Here is a 19,893-nt window from a genome sequence, read left to right as displayed (position 1 = left end):
CTTCATTCTTGCACTTGTGCTTTTTGAAAACATATTAAAAAGGACTGAGACACTATCAAATATGTTACAGCAAGCAGATCTTGTCTTGGCCTCCGCTGTTGTCCTTGTACGCACAGTCATAGAAGAGTTTGAGGAAGTGCGTAATCAAGACATGGATGCAACTATATAAAATCTCTGGGACAAAGCATTCCAGCTGAGCAGTAAGTGTGGTATAGCAGCATCTACAAATGATGAGGCTGAACCGCCTCGAAAATGCGTGATTGTCGACTGCCTTTCCACTTAAGAAATAGTGCCATAATGGAGACTGTGGGACAGCGACCAAGACTGCGCACAAAAGATGATTTCACTTAACATTTTGTGAATGCAGTTCTTGACCGGATAATCTCAGAACTAAAATCACGCTTTTAAAAAGATTCTTTGCTGATCCTGGAAGGTATACAGGCACTAAATCCCAGATCTGATTCTTTTCTCAGTTTTCAGAAATTGTCACAAATGGCCACATTCTACTCCTGTGATCTGGATAACTTGCAAACAGAACTAAAGCAGGCACTGGTAACCCTAGCAAGGAAGAAGGCATCTGATGCCATTAAGGTGAATACAATTCTGGAGTTCACAAACTTTCTGGAGCCTTATGCTGTTCCATTCTTCGAACTGTACCAACTGTGTAAAATTGCTTTGGCGTGGCTTGGACAGCCATGGAATAGGCTGTGAGCCCCGTGTGCTCCGTGATCCGACATCCTGATCCGTTCAACAAACGCATGTATTCCACTTGAATTTGGAAGCAAAACTCACACAAGCGTGGGAAGGTGCCGGGAAGAAGGTGAGCGTGTGAGCGGCTCGCGGGAGACTGGAGAACTGCCGAGCGGACACATAGTATCCTGGGGAGCGGCCGCGGACGAAAAGACAAAAATGGCGGTGCTTCCAGAGAACAAAGGGATCTAGCAGGACGCGGCAGCGAAATGAAACTGCCGGCCCTCTGATGCAGTCACTGTATCGGTCGACGGCCACGGATTGAAGTAAAGACATTTGCAGCCATGCCAGGCAGCTGACATGGCTGAGACATGCGAGTGTGTAACACACTATTACCAGGACATACCCCCGTCTGGCAAAACCTACATGTGACTAGGCCATTGCAAAGGAGGTGAGCAGCTGTTGAGTTCTGTGTGGCACATCGAAGTACGTTGATGGCGCATGGATGATTGTGTGCAGCAGGAATACATGGGAGAAGACAGCCCATTTGAATACATTGCCGCGCTCCACAGCACAACGCAACCCGCCGCAACTAGCCCTAGCGTTTGAGGGACCAGAGCACGACACATCAGCATCGCAGTATGGGGACCAGATACGATTGGGAATCGCGAGATGTCTGTGAAAGGACTGAGAGCCAAATCCAAACAATCCACAATGGAGGTCTTTGCGAAAACGCAGCGGACCCCCACGACAGCGGCGCAAAGCACGGGCGCGGCCTCCGCTGATGGTGCCGCAGAAGGAGATAACCGTCAGGTCCTGGCGGCCATAATGGATTTGAGCACCAAATGGGGCACAGCGATGGCGGACTTGCGGATGGCCCTGGAAAATAAAATTGACGCTGTGGGAATCGAAGTTACCCTGCTGCGTCAAGATTCCATGCATTGGCGGAGAGAACAAGTAGCCTGGAAAGCGCAGTGAAAGTCAACACGGAGGTCAGCACGAGCAATGCAAAGGAGGTCCATGTGCTAAAACAGCAGGTCGCCAATCTTGAAAATCGAGTGGAGGAGGCAGAAGGAAGAGCGAGGAGGAACAACATACGTGTGGTCGGCCTGCCCGAGGTGGAGGAAGGCCATGACCCCACGAACTATGTAGAGAACATGATCCTCCAGGGGATAGGAGCAGAAAAACTCTCACAGGGGTTTACTGTTGAGCGGGCCCATCAGGCCTTGATGAGGACGCCACGACCTGGAGCTCTGCCGACGCCAATAATCGCAAGGATCCTGAATTACAAAGACAGGGAGAAGATCCTGGAATATTTCCGTAAGGGCAGGATAATTGAGAGAGCATCCACCAATATCACGGCGTACCCGGATTATACGATGCTGGTGCAGAGGCAAAGGTATAGTTACGTGGCCGTCAAGAGGAGGCTACGTGCTGCGGGCATCAAATATATGCTTCTGTACCCGGCGAGGCTAAAGGTGCTGCATAAGAGCAAGGTGCTTTTTTTCGACACTCCGGAGGAGGCGACGTTGTGGCTGGACCTGCAGAGCTGCCCGGAACAGGAGGCTGACTGAGATTGCCTCGAGCTTGACAAGTGAGGAGTCAGTGCCATGGACATTAAGGCGATGAGTAGGAAGGTGGACTTGTTTCGGGAACACGGGAGATTTGAGTGAATTTGTAGCCCTTGGACCTTGTTCTCTGGCTGGACTGGAATATAGAGTATATACTGCAAGCTGGAACTGAATAGCATTAACATCATGCGTGATAGTATGGGTAGTAGGAGCAATGGGATGGTAGCAACCTACCCCGAGAATTGGTAGTTAAGTAGCCATTAGGGCAACTTTACCCTGTTGAGCCCTGAGTATAGACTTGCTAGGCAGGGCTAGATGTGGGGGTGCCTGAGATCCAGGGATGGAGCTGGGCAATGGTTGGGGAGGGTGTTGTTGGGTGTGGGTGGGGAGATGGGTAAGTTTGTGGTGTATATAGTTTTGGGGAGTTTTAGTTTTAGTTTGTGTGTGAGCCTACATGGAAATGACGAACAAATCAATGGCATCGGGTAATCTCAGAATTGTGACCTGGAATGTGCGGGGCCTTAATAGCTATCTAAAATGTAACAAGGTGATGATGTACCTAAAGAGGATGCGGATTGACATAGCTCTGCTACAAGAGACCCACCTCACCAAGGAGAAGTTGGAGGTGATCAGGAGGAAATCGAGGGGTACAGTCATGGGGGCCACATATTCGGCATATGCAAGAGGGGTGATTACATGGGTGACCCCGCATGTACCATTTCAGCTGATTAGCTCGACAATAGACCCGGAAGGCAGAATGGTGGTGGTGGCGGGACTCCTGGAGAACAGAGAAGTGAATATCATAAATTTGTATGCCCCTAACCATGATACAGCGGTATATATTAGGTTTATGTAGTAAAATTAGCCCCCTGGTGGGTGGCACGATGGTGTGGGGAGGGGACTTTAATTGCACTCTGAACCCCAGGATAGATAGGTCAGATGACAAGTTAGAAAAGCCGGCGCCAGCAGCTAAAGCGGTGAGGACACTGTTGATGGACCTCAGCCTAGAGGATGTGTGTAGAAGGCTACACCCAACGGATAGGCAATACTCGCACTATGCAGTGCCACACGACCTGCACACAAGGCTAGATTACGTGTTTGCATCTGCCGAGATAGTGGGAGAAATGGTGGGGGCGGAATACAAAGCCCGGGTACTCTCCGACCATTCGCCTTTGGTCATAGAGTGGCGACATCAACCCCCCAGGGCACGGATCCCGACGTGGAGGCTCAGGACTGAGGCTCTACAGGATGCAGGCTTCCGAGAGGATCTGATGGAGGCCATCGAGGAATACTTTGAAATTAATACGGGCAGTGTAAGTTCGGTGGGAACAGTATGGGAGGCATTCAAGGTGGTGGTGCGGGGAGTAGCAATATCTAAATCCAAAGGGCTCCAAGGGGGTATTTAGCGGACACTGCAAGAGACAGAAAGAGAGCTAGAGGACCTGGTACGAAATGAGGGGACCACCCGTGCGAACAGGGCTAAAATAAATGCCTTACATCTAGCTTGTAGTGAACTTTGGGACAGATTATGCAAACTGAACTATAAGAAATACACAGAGAGGCTGCATGCCGGGAGGGATAGGCCGGGTAGGTTATTGGCTTGGTTATACAAGAATGAGACCCCCGCTCCGTGTTCAGAGAGATCAGGGACGCAGAGGGTCAAATCCATAATAGCCAGGAATGGGTAAATGAGGTGTTCCTCAAGTATTACAGACGATTATACAAGGACACAGGAGAGGACATGAGTCAAGATATACTAGATACGATAGAGGACATAGGGCTGCCCACCTTGGATGACCTAGAGTGAGCGGACCTGGACGCCCCCATCACCGTGGACTAACAGGAGGCGGTGATCCAACACCTGCCCACATGTAAAGCGCCTGGGGCGGATGGGTTACCCAGCAAGTTTCATAAAACTTACAAGCAGAAGCTACTCCAGCCGCTGCTGGCCATGTTTAATGAAGCATATGAGGGGGGAACTGCCGGCGTCCCTCCGCGAGGCGGTGATCATTCCGCTCCTGAAACCAGGCAAACCAGACTTGCAATGGGGATCCTACAGGCCTTTGTCTATGCTCAATCAGGATAGTAAGATACTCACGGCAGTGCTAGCCAATAGGTTGAAGAGGGTAATTGGCAAATTGATACACCCAGACCAAACGGGCTATGTCCCCGGTAGAAATATTACAAATAACCACAGGAGGCTACACCATATTATTGACCAAACTGAGGGAGACTCGAGCGAGCTGGCTATCATGACGTTGGACGCGGTGAAAGCTTTTGATTCAGTGCGGTGGCCGTGGTTGAAAGCGACTCTGAAAGGATACGGGATGGGACCAGGATATATTAGATGGGTCCAGATGTTATATAGTACCCCGACGGCGAGAGTCAAAACCGGAACCACAATTTCAGATAAATGGCAACTTAGCAGGGGGACCAGACAGGGATGCCCCTGCTCACCAATTTTATATATCCTGGCATTAGAGCTGCTGGCAATATGCCTGCGGCAACATTACGGGGAGGTGGGGATCCGCACGACAGGGGGCACACACCTGATATCATTGTATGCAGATGATGTGCTTCTCTACTTGCGCTACCCAGAGGAGAACCTGCAATATGTGTTGGAGGTGATGGGTTGTTACACCACCCTCTCGGGCATATTGTTGAACCCCGGGAAGTCCAGTTTGTTCCCCCTGGGAAGGTACAAGAGCACCTCATTGGAGAGGCTGCCCGTCTTGCAGATACCCTGGCAGACCGTGACATTCAGGTATCTGGGCGTAAATGTTTACCACAATATAGAGACAGAGCACAAACATAACACAGAGAAGGCGATGGAGGGAGTTAAGAATAGCATGGTGTTTTGGTCTAAATTACCCCTAGCCATGATGGGGAGAGCAGCTCTACTCAAAATGGTGGTCTTAGCCAGACTCTTGCACTTTTTTGTGAATGTCCCTTACTTAATCCCAAACGCTTTTTTGTGAAACTTCATGGTATGTGCAGGGTCTTCATATGGGGCAACTCCAGAAATAGGGTGGCCCTGTGGAAACTACAGAACACATGTTATAAGGTGGGCATAAACCTACCGAATTTTGAGCTGTATTACATGGCAGGACAGTTGTTGTATGTGGCTAGCTGGTTGTCTGCAGAAGACTCGGCAGAAGCTAGGCTTTTGCAAGGTGAATCGGCTCCTTACTTTTTGAGGGAGACAGTATGGCTGCGCAAAACTAAAATGGCGAAGATGGGGAGATTATTGAAGCTGGCCTGGGAAGTATGGCGCAGGACATGGAGAACGGTGGGTGACCCAGATCCGCTTTCCCAGCAGGCCCCGCTGGCTGTGCTATGCGGGGACGACTCCCAATTGTTTGAAGCAGTCCGTAGGTATTGGGAACCAGTGGGACTGCCCACCCTTGGAGACATATGGCAGGAAGGGGAGGCGTTGGGATTCCAGAAGCTGCAGGATGAGACAGGGGTGCATAGAGGCCAATTTATTACTTATACCAGGCTCATGAAACGGGTGAGAGAGAGGTGGCCTGAGACTGTGCTAGAGGAAGAACCCGATGCCTCCCTAGAAACGATGTATGATGTCTCGGAGGGTGGGCATGAAATATCTAGGATATATGAGCTCCTGAGACGGGGAAGGAGCTGCTCCAATTGAGGCATGACTGGGAGGAGGAGGTGGGGGAACCCATGACAGAGGGACAGTGGGATAGAGCCCAAAGGTACCATAAAAAGGTGTCCCGAAATGCGAGACTCCAGCAGATCCAGCTGTATGTCACTCATAGAGCCTACCTGACTCCCAGTAGAATAGCTAGGTTTGGAGGCTCGGCTGTACAAAAATGCCCCAGGTGCGGGGAGGAGGAGGCAGGACTACTACATATGTTCTTGGCCTGCCCTGAGGTGCACAGATTCTGGGAGGAAATAAAGATGAAAATGGCTGGTGGGGGTGTGTTACTGGACGTAGGATCTGCTTGGGCTTGCATGCTCGGGAATTTCCCCAGGCCACGTCATTTGAAGCATATCAGTAAAATGAAGGACCTGGCCTATATTTTGGCTAAACACAGAATCACAATGTGTTGGAAAGCGGCCTACACGCCCAGAGTGGAGATATGGTGGGTGGACCTCTTGAGATGGGCGGAAGCAGAAACTGTGGTATGGTTTGAAGCTGTCACCAAGGGGGGAGAGGAGGAAGCGGGCCCCCTGATAGCCTGGAGGCAGCTGGTGACCTCAATGGCAAACCCTCACCAGGTCAATCATGATACAGAAGAATCAGATGAGTCAACAAACACAGAGATTCCAAATGTGGCTGATATGGCTCGTGTAGATGATTTGGCTGATATGTGGGGATGGAAGGGGTGAGGACGGGAAGCGACAATGCATAATGTGATGTTTTGATATTGATTATGTATGTCCTAAAAGTTACCATGATTGATGTGTTTGTTATAAAATAATAAAAATTGTTAAAAAATAAAATAAAAAAAATTGTGTAAAATTGCTTGTGTTTTGCCAGTGAGTAGCGCTTCATGTGAAAGAAGCTTTTCTGTGCTAAAGTTAATAAAGTCATATCTACGCACAACAATGACGGAGGAAAGGCTGTCAGATCTTGCCACACTAGCAATTGAGTCCAGACTCGCTGGCCAAATAAGCATGGACATTGTAATTGACAGGTTTGCATCGACCCACAAAAATTCACGTTTGAATCTTTATTAATGTAAACAGTTTTCTGTAATTTGAGACCACAAACACGCATGTTCAGTTTCAGCCCTAGCTTTAAGGTTTTTGGCTTTCAAGTTAGGTTACATGTTGCAATTGAGGTAGGAAAATCATTTCACAATAGAATGATTTGTAAAAAAAATCTAGTCTTCTAAATTAGGACAGTTCTGCATTGTATGTGCTCAGGAGAAGTACTTTCAGCAGTGATACTAAAGCTTACACATTGGGTACAGCTCTATGGAGGCACAATTGTAGGGGATTTTACACTCTACTCTGTATATGATGCATCTGCTGCAAGGCTACACCTTGTACATGGTGACTTACCAGATATGTATTTATATTCTGATTCCGTAACATCGGAACTCAATGCCCCATGTACTCCTCGGCCAATATTAAAACTAGTGTCATTTCTACTGACATATGATTCATGGCATGCGGCTTACAGTTTATGCCCTGGCTTCAGAAGTATTACAATTTTGCCCCGGCCTCTTTGGACTACTTTGCCCGCGTCAATTTGACAAAAGCATATGCATTGGCCTTTTATAGGCGGCCCCCCTACTTTTGTCTGTGGCCCCCTCTGTGCCCCCCCTAAATTTGATTCCTGGAGACGCCACTGAAAGGGAGGGATTGTTTAGAGCCCCAAGGAATGATCATGTTGTTGAGAGAGAGAGAAAGGGGTTTGGACCAACAGGATCCATGAAGAGAGAGGTACCCCAAAACTAAAGTCCTAACTCAGTGAATGTTTTAGGACATCTGGAATCTTTTGTTGGAATCTAACAAGCTCCTTATTGCATGCTGTGTAGTAGACCTCTTTCTTATACTATTCTGCATATTCACCACAGCCTCTCTTACCACAATATCGGTAAATCACTCCATGCGAAACTCCATGACCACAATCCCAATGCACACATCATGCTTGTACCAGACTGGGCCATCACACAAACACACATTTCATATCAAAAAGACACAGGTGACTTGCACTCCTACTTAGGTGATGTAAGTGGCACAGCGAGTAGAGCGAGTGCAGAGCCTGCTTAACCCAGGTTCGCATCCCGGCGGGGCCAAACTCAGCCTTTCATCCTTCCGAGGTCGATAAATGAGCACCACACACCGTGGATAATAATACGCAGCGCTCAGATACCTGAGGGTTCGTAGCGCTATATAAGTGCCAAATTATTATTACTATTTATTATTATTGAAATGGTGTGTTCCTGCTATACATCAGGTGGTTTTACTTTTCTCCTAATTCAGGTGATGCCAGATGTACTGACAATCTTCTTCTTGGAGTTGATTTTCCTGGCGACGGGTTTCAGCAGGTTCTGGCTGTAGATGCTGAGCACTGTCAACTCATCTGCACCCAAAATCCTCGCTGCAACTTCTTCACGTATTTCACAGAAAGATGGACATTGGACAACAAAAGGTAAAACATTAATGTACCTGAATGTATTGTTGTTGTGTTGTCTTCTTAAAGAAGAGTACATGCTTTATTATGAGGGACTCTCTATTAAAGGAGAGCACTTGGTGAGAGTTTTGGCCAGGGAAGCCAGGCAAACACTACTTGCTGCATCAACATGCCTTCCACTGGATGGCAAAAAGCGACAACTGCCTTAACAGGTCCAGACCAAAGGTCTGTGCACCAGGGAGCGCAGAACAGAAGGCAGTAACAGTTGCACAGGTTGGCCCCATTGGTTCAGAATAAGCAGAGACACAAACGGTACCCTTCAAGAAGTCTTGATGAAACTACTGCATAATCAATTGGCTGCTCCATGATAAACTACATAGATTGTAATGCCCAAATCCCTTGCATTCCCTGCAACATGATTCTGATGTTATCCTATGGAATATTTCCATGGCTATATTGATATAGTAGCAACATGATCATAAGGCACTTGCATAAAGACCTATGGATTGTGTATGTTCAACAGCCAATGTACAGGGGATATACCTTGACAATACACCAGGGTGAGTGGTCATAGTACTTATCTGTTCGATTATATATTTTGTAATGGCAATTTCATATTGTAAATGTTTAAACTATTGTTAACATTTGATGAAAATAGCGATCATTATCCACCTACAATCAGTAGTGTTATTAGTGATGAAAGAATTTTGAATAGGTACAAGGTACTTAAAGTACAATTATTGGAGTTAAATAAGCAGAAAATCGAACTAAGCTAATTTGTCATCTATTATTAAGAGTAGCCTTCTACTGCATCATCAAATTCTTATCTGTAAGGCCAGAAACGCTAAATATCGTAGGTGGCATACAGCCCGTAGGAGATTAATATATATACAGAGATGGCAGCAGCTAATTGAGCTTGTCAAGCTGAATGGTACACAAACATTTTGGAAAATGGTGAATGTTAATAATATGGGACCCCAACTATATATGCGGGTTCTCTCAGGAAAATTTGGTAAAATATGTAGTCGACACTTGGGGCTAAGCTCCTTTATCAATTGTATAATTCGTATCTGGGTGATAGATGAGTGTGCACTATAGCGACATAGGTGGAGGACATGTGGCAGCCATGTAATCTATAAGTACTGTAGAACGTGTTGCATGTACAGCATGAGCAGTGCAGGCCATCATTAAGGAAACAGATGAATATGCAGCATGGGCAGCAGCAGATCAAGTTCCCCGACAATTTGAAAAGCATAGCATGGTCAGCAGCGCTAGATTACCTCCGACATAGAACAGGCCCAGCATGGAGATCAGTACACACACTTGTCTTAACTTGTCTCATCCAAAAATTCTTGTTGAGAGCAGTGGGAGAAAGTAGTAGATAGAACATCAAACATCACAATTTGTTGAGTCAGAAGGATAGCTCAGGGACAATACAATTGTTTTGGAAGGACAACAACGCAGAGCAGCACAGGTTCAAATCCTGGCCCTGCGCTTAGAGACTGGTCTCCGGTAATGGTATGATATGGTATTGTTTATTTATATAGCGCCTACACACAGTCAAGTGTTTCAAAGTGCTCAAGGAGGGTGAGAACATGCAGACAAAACAAACACAGGCAGAGTAAGTGCATAAAAAATACATTTAACTTTTTGGAGACAACAAATAGCCCTGACGCCAATTCTGCAGTTTTAACAGTGCAATTTAGGGGTGAAGACAGGGGAGAACAGACAGGTGATCTTCAGACGCAGTACGTACGGACCGTGCAAGTGCACAGAGCGTCACAGGGAGGGAGAGGATCAAGTGCACCCGGTCGGCTGAGACTGGTGTAAGTGCAGAGAGAGCCACTAGTTTCTCAAGTGTGGGTGGGGTGTATGGCCCTATGGGAAAGTGTGCGAAAGGACAGGTAGGAGTGAGACCAATTAGGTGTGCCGAAGTGCTGCCTCACTTGCCTCTTTCATCCCTTTAGCCCACCCTTAATCTAAACGAGCTTTTAATAAATCTAGATCTTATTTGAGTATTATAATTAGGTACGGAAACGGACATAGCATTGTGTAAAGTGGTGTCACGATTCATTGTGGATAAATCCATTATTGCACAGTCCTTGCAAGATCAGTTTGCAATGCAGAAATCACTCCTTTGGGCAGCCTCCCTCTATTCCTTTCACTCTGTGGACTTTCCCATATTTCTCTCCTTAATATCCAAATAGTTTAAGAAACAGTCTATCACCTTTTACAATTCAGACTAAATGAAGTGCTTAGAAGCCAGTTGCACATTTCTAATTACAACATTCGTGGCATTTTGTTTGCTTGTGCTGTAATGACATTATAGTTTAGAATTGTCAGTCTACCTTTGCTTGGTTTCCCACTTCTGCAGGACTGTACACCAGAATGCCATCTCTATAATCTTTCCTTATCTAACTGAATGTAGTACTTCCTCTCCGTCTCAGCCACCTTTCCCCTCTTCCTACATGCACATTCTCTTTGCCATGACAGGACCCATTTCTTGTCTTCCTCCTCCTTTTAGCCTTTACTTTCCTCTGAATCCTCCACCGCCAACCCTTCCTCTGCCCAGTTTTCTCCCTTCATCCCTTCCATTCCTCCATACATCTGCTTCAGTCAGTGAAAGCATTTCAGCCAGTAGCAGTTTTCATTCTGGAAGTTGTAGTTTCATTTTTCGATACTGAAATATAAGGTATCAAAAACTATAGGTATACATGTGTCAGAATGCAAAGTTGTTGCTGTTGGCTAAACACCAGGCCTGGGGGCGCTGTCACACATGATATGGGGCCACTAGGAAGCTAGTCTCATCGTGCTCCCTTGAGCCCTATGTTTTTGTGGCATTACTTTGAGAGATCTTCCTTTCCACTGTCCCTTATTCCTTCTTTGGAAAACGTTCCCACCTTCAAACTGCCACCAGCCTGCTCTCTCCCCTTATTCTCTAACCATAAGCACATCCTTCTTCGCTCATCCACTCCTAAACCCTTCGTTCACTTTCTCTTTGCTGCAGCCTTTTTTTCTCCACCACACATTTCCTCCTTCACTTTCCTCCTCCTCCTCGCCTCCTCCTCATCCTTCTCCATCCTCATCCTTCCCCATCCTGTCCTCATACCTTTTTCCATTGGCTCTAAGAGACTCCTCTTTGCCAGTGAAGCTCATCACCCCTACCTTGAGCAATCCCCTGACTGTGCTCTCTAGCACCACTTTCCCTCCCCTCACAGTCTGGCTTGAAAGTTTAGACTTGCATTACAGAGGGGCCATGTTATTGAAAAGGGAGTCAGAGGGCTGCTGAAGCTAAGCCTTCCCTCAGCAAGTAAATACAATTGAAAACATGCACACACGCAAAACGAGTTTAGGGGTAGTGGGCCTCATTACGACCCAGGCGGTAAGTTACCGCCTGGGCCGTGACTTTACCACCATGGCGTAAACTACGTTTACGCCATGGTGGTTGGCGGACTTACCGCCCCATTCCGAGGTCGGCGGGGCGGTAAGTCCCCAATCCCCATTTACCCTTCCCCATTCCCATTTTTGCCCCATAGGGCATAATGGGAGTGGGGAAGGCGTTAATTACGCCACCGTAAATTACGGTGGCGTAATTAACTCCATGGTCCCTTAGCGCCATGGATTTTAACACCTGCTAAAAGCAGGTGTTAAAAGCGCCATGGCGCTAAGGGACCTCGTAGTTGGCGGTAAGGGGTCGGCGCAGCTAACGCTGGCGTTAACCCCTTACCGCCAGGGTCGTAATGAGGCCCATATTGCATTGTCGAATAATTATAAGGATGACTAGCCTGAAGAAGACCATACAACTGACCTGTCTTGCTGCTGTCCGCCCGGCTGAGTTTTTGAACTCTCTGTGACTTCCAGTTGACTCTACGTGTACCTTCCAGGCTCAGGCTTCAGTCTGGCATTGGTGTGGGAGACAGCCTGGCACCTCCTATCCCTGGTAAGGTGCAAGTGATACAGTTTCCACTAATACATTGCTAGCCTCACAGGAGAGCAGCTGCCCCAATACATTCACATGCGCTCCTAAGCAAAGTAATGAAAAGGCCTGCTTCTCATATTTGTGTTAAGAGGTTTGTGGGATACAATCTCCCCTCACCTAGCACTCACACCAAACCCCTCTCACCCCACTTTCATGGATTTGTCACTGCAAGGATGGTTGAAAACTCCACAAAGTGAATGAATGTATCAACCCGGCTGAATTTGCCATGGGCGAGTGCCCAGTTGGCCTAGTGTTTGCGCCGCCCGTCTCATGTTCCCCACTGAAATCTTTCTAGTTGGGGTGGGGACGCTCCAACTAGAGATATAGTTATTTTTTATTTGCGGTTGGGCTGACGTACTTGCGCTTGAAATAAAATAATAACTCTATTTCTATTTCTAGAAGCAATTGTCCGTGTGTGTGCTAGACATTGAGAAATGTTAAAATGTATGCCGAAATATTTAACATTTTTTGCGTGTTGGCCCGATTCCAATGGAAATAGGAAAAGTCTTCTATTTCTCGCTCGAGGGGATTCACTAGTGGCTGAAAAGCCACAGTGCAGGGTGGGCATCCACCAAGCAACCAAGCAACCGAGCTGCATTGGAAAGGAACTGAGTGGGGTGGAGGTGGTTATCGCAGCTTTTGAGGTGCAAGTGAGAGCTTTTTGGGTGGGAGCTAGGAGCAAGATGGGTCCTGTAACTCATGAGTATGTATGGGTCACTGTACGTTTGCAGGGGTGACCTGCGGGCGTTCTTGGGGTGCTAGGTGGGCGTTCTGGGCAGCCATACTCAAGATCATCTACGAGGAATTGATGGTGTAAGCAGCATGACGTCATCATGAATGTGATGTGATCAACTACAGGGAAAACCTTGCAGGTTCGGACACAGGCACATCCTGTGTTGTGTGCAATACATGCATGCATGCTCCCTTTCATTGAAATGAAAGCTCTTTTTTTAAACCCAAATTACTGGCCGGTGTTTACTGTTCAAAAAACGCCGTCCTAGATGAAAACCATTACTGGTGCAGACTCCTTCTCATTGGCTGTTTTACACTGACTTCTTCTGTTTCTCATTAGATTCTTTTGTTACTTGAAGAGCCCTGCCACATTAACGCCTTCCACCAGTCGCTTAAACGACATCGTCTCCGGGTTCTCTCTGAAAAACTTTGGGATTAATAAAAGTAAGTTAACTTTGTCATTTGTTATTTCTAAATAATGACTCTTCAGTACAGAAGTCACACGTTATTATGGGAAAACCTCTTTTCTAGTTACATCCATCTTTCTATATCTATGCTTTCTTCTTATAAATGTTACTCACTGTCTCAAATGTATTTTATTACTGTCTCACGTTGCTTTTGTGAGTGTACTCTTGCATTCACTGCCCTTTCAATTAAAGAAATATTTAATGTTAGCCCCCCCCCACTCTCACACCTATCCCAGAGTGCTTTATTATCAACTCTCTTCTACTTGATGTAGTCCCTCCCTTCGACCTTTTCTCAGTGATAAACCTTCATGCCTGGGACATTTCTCTCACACCATGTAACATGGGTCTCACCTTCGTCTATCTATATTAAAAGGCATTTCAACTAATTGTTCACTTTGATCACAGTTGGAATTACACTAAGGTATAGAGATTTTGAGCAAACTCAGAAATGAATTTTCCTTTTTCATGAGTATATTATAAATATAGAGGCATCTGTTTTTATAATTTCAGAAAGGAGGACACCCGCTGTCCCCCTTTTAAGTCTATAACCACGTTGGTGTACCATAACGCAACATATCAGAGTTTGTGTGTGTGTGCTGTTGGCATAAACATATATCTTTAAGACCTGTCCAGCTTCAAATAATTGCAGCAAAATATTTGGAGTTTGTTGAACAAATAGCATACTTTGAACTACCTCGTAACAGTATTTCTTTACAATTTCTTTTATTTGCTGAATGTATACAATGCATAACACACCCTGAGTTTTAGAGTATCACAGTCATTAGTACTTTAAGTGGAAGCCCCTCCATTTTGTACCAAATCACGGGCTCTGCGCCCCGCTTGGGGGGTTGGAGCCTGTGATAAAGAACGGTATGATTCCAGTGTGCTCCAGCTCTCCTTTATCTTAATGAAGGTCCAACACCCACAAGGGAGACTTTTCATTCAAGGAGCCGTGTGTTTAAAGGGCTGCCTGCTTTGTGTTGGCTCTCTACTCAGAAACAGAAGGAGGGTTGGGTTGCCCGGCCTCTCCTTTTGTGTCTGAGTAATGATCAAAATCAAGTAGGCAGCCCGTTCAGTCGAATCGATGCCCGGTTCAAGGGCTGCATGTAAGTGTCAGCGCTTCAGATTAGAAAAAAAGTAAATTATTCCAAAGTGCTGACAACTGCAGGCAACCCTTTAACCATGCAGTGCTAGGGCTAAATGGGCTGTCTGAGAGGTCGGCATAGCAGGGGTTAGTCAAGAGTGAACCTCGGCAGGGCCCGGCTTGGGAGCCCTTTTAGAAGACTGCCTGCGCTCTGTCCCAGCCAGCCCTGCCCCACTTAAGGCCCTGTCAGGGTTATGCCCAGATCTGTTTAGATCAAATGGGCACACTCAGGTGTTTATGGCGATCAAGACACCACAAATGAGGGAAGACACATGTTTCATGCTGCCGAAGTCGATTATGGTTACTTCATGTGGTTAAAACATGTTTACTGTCTGTTTCAGAGCAGGTGGCTGGTGTTAGGTCATTTATTGCCTAATTGGAGGTTGATGGTATTGTCACATGTAATAATACTGCAGAAACCATTACCACCAACATAACCACATTTCTGTTGAGGTATTACCTCCACCCAAATGAAGGCAGTTTTTCAGGATTTTGATTTTGAAACTCAATATCAAATGGAATAGTAAAACAGGAGGCATTTCAAAATACTGCCTGTTTGCTATCCCTGTCTAACCCTCGGACATTTAAGGAGGTCTGCTGAACGTTCTTGACGGAAACAGCCCTCCCCAGCAACACTAGTCCCCTAGAAATTGTCAGTGAAGAATTTCAAAGCTGCTGTCATGCAGGCTAAATCCTCTTACTGCAACAAAAGAATTCTACAGGCCAAACAACGCTTTAGGGAACTATTTGCTATTTTGAGGGACTTAAATAGCAAATCTCACACTGTAACTGCACCGTCTAAGGACACTGCCTGGTGCCAAATAATTCATGACACCTTTACTGCTAAATTTGCCTGACATCTGCAATCTAGCACATCTCACAAAGACCAGACAGGTCTTCAGAGGCCTCCCCACAAGTGCATAGGACTCCCTTCCATCCCCATTGCCAATCCTCAATCGGAATTCTCTTTTTCTTCGAGTACTGTGTCCAAAATCACTCGGATCATATCTAGCGTGAAGCCTACCACATGTAAGGGAGATTCCTGTCTCTCAAGGCTCCTGGTCAGCTGCCTTGATATCCTAGGACCCTGGGTGACCAAACGTATTAACCCGTCCTTTGCTGAAGGGTGTCCCCCTCCCATCTTAAAGAAGCATGGATGACCCCTGCTACTCAAAAAAGACAACCTTGACCCCGTTCAGCCTAAAAACTATCGTCCAATTACAAATGTACCCTTCCTCCTTAAAATTATGGATCGAGTTGCATATTTGCAATTTCAGAAATTCATAGAAGAAAACAGCATACTGGGCCCCCAGCAATCCGGCTTCAGAACCCAACATGGAACGGAGACCGCCTTAAATCGAATCTCTCTTCTATCATCGATCAAGGCAACCCGGCTCTTCTAATGTTGCTGAATCTCGCAGCCGCTTTGACCTGGTCAACCATGTATTTGCTCCCGACCAGGTTGCAATCCCTGGTAGGATGCTCTAGTACAGCAACCCAGTGGGTGGCCTCCTTCTTGGGCCCCTTTACTGCCAGGGTTGCCATACACGATGCCCGCTCTTCACCCAAACTGCTTACATGTGGGGAACCCCAAGACTCCTCCCTTTCTCCCACCCTGTTTAACATCTATATCCTCCAACTTCTGCCAATTCTTGATGACCTGGGTGTCCTGTATACTGACTATGCAGTCGACACTCAGGCCATCCTAAAACTCCCAAGCATTTACTCCTGGAATTTGCAGGCCATCAATTCTATATATTTCACCATCCATGCTTGGATGGCAGCAAACTCTATGGCCCTAAACACAGAGAAAACCGAGATGCTTATCACTACATCTAGCCATATGCTAAAGAAACAGGCCTCAGTGTATGCTAACCTTTCCATCGTCAACACAACCATACCGGTCGCCATGAGCGTCAAAATGCTGGGTGTTACGTTGGATGCTGAACTTACCATGAGGCAGCACATCGCCAAGACTTGCGCCTCATGCGGCTTATTAACAAGCTCCTAAGCCACAATCGCCCCTTTCTCTCGCAGAAGAACATGTCTCTGCTGGCCTCATACCTAGTCAACTCATGGCTTCACTACTTTAACAGTCTCCTGGCGGGCCCCGCCCAGTCGAATTTCTCAGCTCTGCAAGTGACCCAAAATGGGGCAGTAAGAGCAGTTCTAGGTACTCTTAGACAACATCACATCTCTGAGGCAAGAAGAGAGTTACACTGGTTGCCTGTGAGGCAACGTGTTTGTCACAAGATCCTGACCCTAACTTATAACCATGAGGCCCCTATCTACCTCACAAAGCATCTGAAGCCATACCTACCCTGGCACTCCCTTAGATCACAGGACCAGCTAGCATTCCGCCTGGATATGTATGCTGCGACAAGCTTTGATGTCCTGGGCTCTGTTATCTGAAACGCCATCTCTCCTGAACTCAAAAAAATCCAAACTACGACTGAGTTAAAAAAAAAGCTGACAACCTTCCTTTTCAATGCACCCTTAATCTAACGTCACCCTTGCCTTCCCGTGATTCTGATTTTGTGACGTCTTGTCTTGTTCATTTTGTGTGCACCCTGAGGCCCTTGGGTGAGTTGGCGCATTACCAAAAATTAAAATAAATAAATAAATAAATAACTTGTAATGCGGCCCTTAGACGTTGACCATACCATATCAGCAGTCAACATCTAGCACAAAGCTGAGTAGAGACACGCCCTTTTTATTCTGTCACTCAAAAAGGTAATTACAGCTAACAAACACTCACACCACACAGCCACCTAGTAGCACTCACTGGAGGTTCAGCACCACCGAACAGTGGATTGTGAGTATGCTAATCAGATAAAGAGCAAGGGTTTTTCCTGCATTTGAGTGTCTTCGTTTTACAGGGCAGTGCCCTTTTATACAAAGAAGCCTTATCACCCTAATTGCATATCATCAGTGTGGTGCAGTCTCACATCCTTTTGATTGGACCAATGGATCACGTTTATCAATCACCATCAAAGTTATTGTCGGCTTAAAAAATGCCATAAAAACCCATTCTACATAAAGGTAACAAGCATACATTCCACACCGCCACCCAGATTCGATGTTTTGCAATTAGACTCATACAACTGTTTGTAGTGCACAAGGGGAAATCATTTAACTTACATGATACAATTCTAAGCTGAATTTGCCAGTAGTGGGGAAACCATACAACACAAATCATGGCAGGAATACACAATGCCAGAAGTCCCATACAGCCTGGTACCAGTTTAGCTCTTCTGCAAAGACAAGCCCTTCATCCTATCCCCGAATTTCTAAAACAGCCAGCAAACCCTTAGTCATCCCCCATTTGGACGGTAGCAACTCCCTACTTGTAGGAGTACCAGATGACACCTGGAGACCTCATAAAGATTCCAAAAAGGCCTCATCGCAGGACTGGGACAATTGGACTATATCACTGTATTCTCAAGCACCTGAACTTACTATTCAAGCCTGCCTTCATCACCTGTAATGCAGTCACAACCAGAATGCCACTATAGTTAGCCAAGAAAAACACCATCTCTGGAGGACAACACGCCACCAAAAGTCAAGACATTTGCAGAATAGATATAATGAACTGACAGAGATAAACAAACTAGAAAGTAGCATTGTTCTGTTAAGTACTCTGTCGCTGCATAAGTTATCAAAACCGATATGAATGACCCCCCTATCCTATACTTCTAGAAATACCTGAATCCCCTATTCTTCAAAGAACATTCTTACTAATTTTTACTAATTGCTAACTGTGCCATTTAATCATAAGGTTTATTTCGGAAATATAAAACATTTCCATAAAAACAGAAATACATACACAGGTTTTTCAGACAAAGCATACATTTCACATAGCAACAAATAACCAACAAACCAGTCATTAATAACGATACACTGATACATAAGGCACCCCTTAGGAAAAGAGCCCCGCCCACACTGTGAGAGGCAGCCCACAACAGGAAAAACAACGGCGGTCTAAACTGAGTGAACCGAAGTACATGCAGTATCGGTCTCAGAGACCATATTAGCTCTGAGTATGCACGACAAAACAGTAAAAAGTGGGCCAAATCCTCTAAAAAGACATTGCATAATAAGCATGATTTGTTGGCGAGATCCAGTTCCCAGACCGCTGTTTTTGGTTCTGAGGGGGAGGCAATTAAAACATGCTCTAGTAATCAGTACTCTCTGACTGTGATATTCGGCCCATACACGATTATTCTGGATACCCTGACCTGCACGATAGCATCCCTCCTATAACTCCTAGGAGTTAACAGCTCCTATAACTCCTAGGAGTTAACAGCTCCTTGCATTCTCTTTTCTCCATCTTACACACATTAGCGGGATAGGGAGTTGTTGCCGCAGGAGATTTAATCAAAGTAGACGTTTTTTTAACAGATTTTTGCCCCAAATATATTTGGGTTGTTGGTTTAGGGTAATAACTAATATAGAGGGGTCGAGGGGGGCTGTGGGGAGCCTCCCACCACATATATTTGTGGCAAAATCTACCAGTCAAAAAAAAATCTATGAAATGTTTTTGAGCAGGTCACATAGAACCCAGCGATAATGACGATTTTGATGTTAAACTTTCTGGTGAATTAAAGTATGACTCGGCATTGATTATGCCAAGCTCAGATTTAATACATAAGAGTCAGGGGAGCCTGCCATGAAGGTTTTTGGCGATTAGGGTCTTAATTAAATCTTGCATCAGTTCAGCCTTGACGTTACTCCATACACAGAGCCAATGTAATAATGATTGGTTGGACAGAATATCACCAATTAATTTGAAGCCAAATGTACTCCATATCTGTAGCACAAGCGGTGTAAACCCAATATACGTTTGAAAAAATAATTATATAATACCTGACTTGAGCTTGAAATTCTTGAACCACACAGTTCCATACCATCACTCGCAACAGACACCGGGTTTCTATCATACATTTTTTAGATCATATCCACAAGCGTTGCTTAAACATTGCCAGTGATCTTTGTACACCCCCAGTACTTGTTTACATTTCACAAACTGTTCATTGACATGAGCATCCAGGGAATAGTTTGATACAAAGCTAATCCCAAGATAGTCAAAAGAATTGACTTTCAGGATAATCATCCCCTTACCACCCATGTGAGGGGGGAATTTTACTTTAAAGTAAACCAGGAATGCAGATTTTTGGGCTTTAACATTCAGATCCAGATGA

At 45.8% G+C, this 19,893-nt stretch overlaps 1 protein-coding gene across 3 annotated transcripts in view; it reads left to right on the top strand.

Moving 5' to 3' along the window:
* The window catches only part of LOC138581962 (coagulation factor XI-like), a 349,622-nt gene that overhangs the window by 254,672 nt on the left and 75,057 nt on the right, over positions 1 to 19,893 (top strand). For all 3 annotated transcript variants that reach the window (XM_069652873.1, XM_069652874.1, XM_069652871.1), the window contains exons 7-8: positions 8,220 to 8,388; positions 13,422 to 13,525. In XM_069652873.1, the coding sequence (XP_069508974.1) occupies positions 8,220 to 8,388; positions 13,422 to 13,525 (273 nt within the window). The remainder of the gene's footprint in view (positions 1 to 8,219; positions 8,389 to 13,421; positions 13,526 to 19,893) is intronic.

This window comes from Ambystoma mexicanum, chromosome 3q (genome assembly GCF_040938575.1).
Source record: "Ambystoma mexicanum isolate Mex_15411 chromosome 3q, UKY_AmexF1_1, whole genome shotgun sequence".
Taxonomy (NCBI): domain Eukaryota; kingdom Metazoa; phylum Chordata; class Amphibia; order Caudata; family Ambystomatidae; genus Ambystoma; species Ambystoma mexicanum.
The sequence above is the reverse complement of the archived record's forward strand: the minus strand, read 5'-3'. Positions and strand labels throughout refer to the sequence as shown.